The following is a 5,005-nucleotide window of genomic DNA, read 5'->3' as shown; positions in this document are numbered from 1 at the left end:
GGCTGTCTGTCTGTCTGTCTGTCTGTCTGTCTGTCTGTCTGTCCGTCTGTCTGTCTGTCTACCTGCCTGTCTGCCTGCATGCCTGCCTGCCTGCCATCCATCCATCCATTCACCTATATCAGGAGTATATCATCTCGAAGGAGTTTTACCCGTGTTTTCCCGTGTTTTTACCGATTTCCCACTCCCCATTTTGGCATACATAAAAATAAAAACGTATATGCTCTCGAGCTTATTTCATACCTTTATTATTCGCCTTTATTATCTTATACTTAAATCGGTTTATAGATAAGCTATAAGCTGCCCACTGTTTACTCCTGTCCATATGTATATATATATATATATATATATACATAGATGCCCACAGGTCTATACCTTGTCTAGAGCATCCTGGACAATGCGTTCGCTGGTGGCATCCAGTGCCGATGTGGCTTCATCCAGTAGCAGGATGCGCGGGTTTCTCACAAGCGCTCGAGCGATCGCAATTCGCTGCTTCTGCCCGCCGCTCAGCTGCGCTCCTCGATCGCCAACCAGCGTTTCGTAGCCCTGCGATAGAAGGTCGGTCTCTCCATGAGGGACAACACGCAGAGTGAGGAAACTATGTGTGTCGCGAATTGCAGACTGGAATCGTGGCTTTTAACGTGGGATCGCGAGAGTATTGAGGAGAGAGATCGATTATGGCAGCATTGGTTCACGAATCTCAGAAATGAATCATTGCTTCCAGACCGAAGGGGGTCATAAGTATCAGAGTTGAATCTTATGGCATAGAGTAGACGACACGATTCAAGGTATACCTCGAATTATTATGTGGATAACCTGTATTACAGTAAACTTAAAAGAATCTTGCTAAAAAAACACATAGCAGCAATGCAAACGCAAATTCATTGCGATAACTCTGCACTATAAGGTCTAATGCTCTACCAAGCTACCTGTGGAAGGTGCCTGATGAAGTTGTGTGCATTGGCCTGCCTTGTAGCCTCAATCATCTCTGCCTCAGTAATGTCTTCCCGGCCATATCGGATGTTTTGCGCGATGGAGCAACCAAACAGGACCGGCTCTTGACTGACAACCCCGATCTGGTTGCGCAGCCACAGAAGGTTCAAGTCCGTGATCACCTCACCGTCCAAGTGGATCTGCAACAACACAGCATATTATTAATATATAATACATATGTTATAGACGTTGTTATATATTACATATATAGTTATCATCATATCCTAACCTTCATCTCCTAGGATATCACTAATTGGCATAATATTGATGTTGTACTGAGTTTAAGGCTGAAACTGATGGCTATGCAAATGCTGTGCTATCAGTGTGCCTCTTATAATATAGTTACCCGCATACTTTATAATTTTTTCAGGGGATGGCCGACTAGATGACCGTATATGGTCTTTTCGTCATCCCTTCGCTGTATTGTTTATTATTCACTTCGTTAAAATTCTTGTACTTAATTACCAATATTAAATTTTGAAAGCGATAAATAAAACTGTTACATCTTATATATACTGTTATATCTTATAATAGATGGCACTGGTTGTATGCAGAATGTAATGTAAATCACCTCTCCATTGCAGGGGTCATAGAACCTCAGCAACAGATTTACAACCGTCGACTTTCCTGATCCACTGGATCCAACTAGTGCCACTGTCTTTCCAGGCTCAACCGTCATCGAAAAGTTTTGGAGCACCTGAGGATTAACGTACACAATTTTTTTGCATTCGCCTCCCTAATTGGTTGCCGTCTCTAAGCTGCGGAGTCAACGATGACAAGAAGAAGAAAAGAAATGCAAATTTTCTTCCAAGATGCACAATTCCTCATATGGCATGTACATATATCGTTTCACGCTTCACTCTAGTCCGTGTTTCCGCACCTGCACATTAGAATAACGACAATAACCTTTTACGCAGCGCCTGTAGCTCAATGCGTGATCATTTATAGATGAGAACATCAAGGATAAAAACCTACACTGCCACAAAGAATTCTCATTCGTATTCCTCATCTGTAAACTCTATTAGACACAATAGACCTTTTGATTCATAGAATTGCTTACCACAACTTCGGGTCTCGTGGGATAGCTGAAATTGACATTTCTAAACTCGATGAGGCCTGCGACGTTTCGAGGCAATTTCCCTCGGATGGAATAAGCATCGATCTCTGGTTCCTGCAAAAGCATGTGTACAGGCAACCAGCAGTTATCATTTACATTAATCTTCTCTTGACGTTCGCCCACCACGCACGCTTAAACATGTGCACACATTAGCACTGCCTTATCAGTTCAATGAATGTACTCGAAAGAAATACTCAGGTTGCCATGGACAGAAGTGCTAGCCGGTCCAAAGGTCAAACATAGTTACGAACCGGATAAATAATATAGTTCAAACTTCAGTGACAAAATTTTCCTCATTGGTTATCATTAGAATAATCATGTAGCTATAAATCATAAGGCAATCAACCTTGGACTGACTAACTCACCGACTCACTACGACTGAAACGTGCAGAATATAAAGTAGATTTGAACATGTATTAGTATTACTCTGTCTATGATATTGTAGATAGTTGCTGCTGCTCCTTTTGCTGTGGCTACTGTACTCATGTGAGGGGCCGCATTACCAAGTGAAAACGAACCGACCATCACAGCAAAGAACACCTGCAACAACACAGATATAGTTCGTGTTATACGATACACATGCCCATGTGATTTGGATCTCACTGTTGAATACCTGTGAATAAAGTGTTTTTGCTTCATATTTTTCTAGCTTTTGCTATGGTTTGCAGCACACTTACAGGCTGCTACCAGCATTTTATACACACCGTGAACACATCTCCTGGTGAAATTTTCCCAGACACGATCATCTTGGAACCATACCTGCAAGCAGAAACACCAGAACATCTTGAGAGATCAGCCTGGGATACGTAGTCCTAACACAAGCCCGGCTTTCGTTACGATGCCCCTATATTTCTCCCGCCAATACGCGAAGGGCAGCGATAAATGCATTACAGAGAATTCAAGCTTGGAATGAGTAACGACTGCATCCGATCTAATGCATTACGACTGATGCAGACACGTTTTTGTCGATGATAGATAAACGTACCAGAAGGCGAGGGCGTAGCTGCTGAAAATGACGACCATTGTGATAAGCATGGCTGCTCCAGACAGGTAGCTCTTCCTGATGCCCAGTTGCTTGCCCTCGGTCAACGCACCATCGTACCTTCGGCAAGAGAACAACTGATTACCTAGAACAAGCATGCTAGGTCCACCGGCGGTGGGCAGTCAGTTGTTCCCACCCCCCTGGTGGGCAGTCAGTTGTTCACACCCCCCTGGTGGGCAGTCAGTTGTTCACACCACCTGGTGGGCAGACAGTTGTTCACACCCCCCTGGTGGGCAGTCAGTTGTTCACAACCCCTGGTGGGCAGACAGTTGTTCACACCCCCTGGTGGGCAGTCAGTTGTTCACAACCCCTGGTGGGCAGACAGTTGTTCCCACCCCCCTGGTGGGCAGTCAGTTGTTCACACCCCCCTGGTGGGCAGTCAGTTGTTCACACCACCTGGTGGGCAGACAGTTGTTCACACCCCCTGGTGGGCAGACAGTTGTTCACACCACCTGGTGGGCAGTCAGTTGTTCACACCCCCCTGGTGGGCAGTCAGTTGTTCACACCACCTGGTGGGCAGTTAGCAGACAGTTGTTCACACACCCTGGTGGAATGTGAGGTGTTTGTAGTTCTCTAGTGGGCAGTCAGTTTTGACCGGTCTCTGGCAGATAATCAGTTTTGAGCCGCCCTTTAGCGGATGGTCAGTTATTTGCCGTTTGTCACCCTGAGTACCTGGTTAAGCAGTTAGCCTTCTGGCCTTGGAACTTTGCAATGCAAGGTTTCTACCCTTGCTCTTTTACTTCCGCCCTTCCTTCTCTACCTCCTTTCTCCTCGTCTATCTTCCTGCCTACAAATTTTGCCCCCTACCATCCTTCAAATCCTAGCTGCCTCTTCCCTACCTTGTCCCTCATCCTCCACTTTCTCCCCTCATCTACTTACTCTGTCTCCATCATCGCTTACTTGACGTTTGGCCAAACGTGTGGCATTAGAATTGCATAACTTTAACCCTATATACACCACAGGATGTAGTGCAATTCGTGATACTCCCATTGAATCAGTGTAATATGGGTGAGACATGAAATTCTGGAAAGGCACATTTCAATTGTGTATCAGAAATTAATGGTAATGAATTCAACACTGACTTTAGAACTCCCCTCTTCCTTCTCCACCACTCCCACATGCAGTTTGATTCACATACAGTCATTGAGTCAGATGGGCATTGTTGATTTGCAGTGTACTTGTTTAACAGGTGTATACACGTTTTTCATATAAATATTACTTTTCCAGGAATTTAAAATAACGTGACAACTTAAAAATTTACACATTTACTTTGGCTGATGGGGTCTATGTCCCCCAGGGTACTGCCGGAACGTACCCTGGGTACGGTCCGGCAGGGCCCTCGCTACCCACTCGCCAATTCGCCAATGGCGAACAAATTAGTAATCTGGCGATTGAAAGTCTTATTTGGCGAAAAAAGTGACGAACGTAATTTTCCCGTAATAAACATGACCCAGCAAACATCGATCCTATTTGATCGTCGAAACAGCAACGTTTCTTTTTGCGTGCCGGCACATTCCCGGCGGCGGCGGTTTCATTCCCGATTGCGGGAAAGTTTTGCTGTCGCTCCCTCATACCAGCGCGGTGCCCACCCCTAGATATACAGCAATAACCACACACACGCGACTGTAACAATCAGTGCATTCGCCCCCCCCCACCCCCACCCCCGTACTTCAATCAATGCCGCCCAGCCAGCAAGCACGAGCCATGATGTGCACAGCCACAGACGTGAGTAACAGGGGTGCCGCGGGCTGCTTTTTTCGTTTTTTTTTCTTTGGCGTGAATGCGTGAGAATGCGTAGAGCATGCGGGAGCGCGGGAGAATGGGTGCAGATCTATGCGTGAGTCTCCCACGAAATG

General features: G+C 45.6%; 1 protein-coding gene across 1 annotated transcript in view; it reads right to left on the bottom strand.

The window, feature by feature from the left end:
- Positions 1 to 5,005, bottom strand: part of LOC106821218 (multidrug resistance protein 1-like) — a 23,552-nt gene that overhangs the window by 14,845 nt on the left and 3,702 nt on the right. The window contains exons 4-10 of the mRNA XM_014825926.1: positions 3,093 to 3,213; positions 2,812 to 2,866; positions 2,534 to 2,647; positions 2,051 to 2,161; positions 1,562 to 1,687; positions 927 to 1,130; positions 373 to 543 (exon numbers count right to left, since the gene is read on the bottom strand). Coding sequence (XP_014681412.1) covers positions 373 to 543; positions 927 to 1,130; positions 1,562 to 1,687; positions 2,051 to 2,161; positions 2,534 to 2,647; positions 2,812 to 2,866; positions 3,093 to 3,213 — 902 coding nt within the window. The remainder of the gene's footprint in view (positions 1 to 372; positions 544 to 926; positions 1,131 to 1,561; positions 1,688 to 2,050; positions 2,162 to 2,533; positions 2,648 to 2,811; positions 2,867 to 3,092; positions 3,214 to 5,005) is intronic.

The sequence above is a fragment of the Priapulus caudatus genome, unplaced genomic scaffold (assembly GCF_000485595.1).
Source record: "Priapulus caudatus unplaced genomic scaffold, Priapulus_caudatus-5.0.1 Scaffold64, whole genome shotgun sequence".
In the NCBI taxonomy this organism is placed as follows: domain Eukaryota; kingdom Metazoa; phylum Priapulida; class Priapulimorpha; order Priapulimorphida; family Priapulidae; genus Priapulus; species Priapulus caudatus.
The sequence above is the reverse complement of the archived record's forward strand: the minus strand, read 5'-3'. Positions and strand labels throughout refer to the sequence as shown.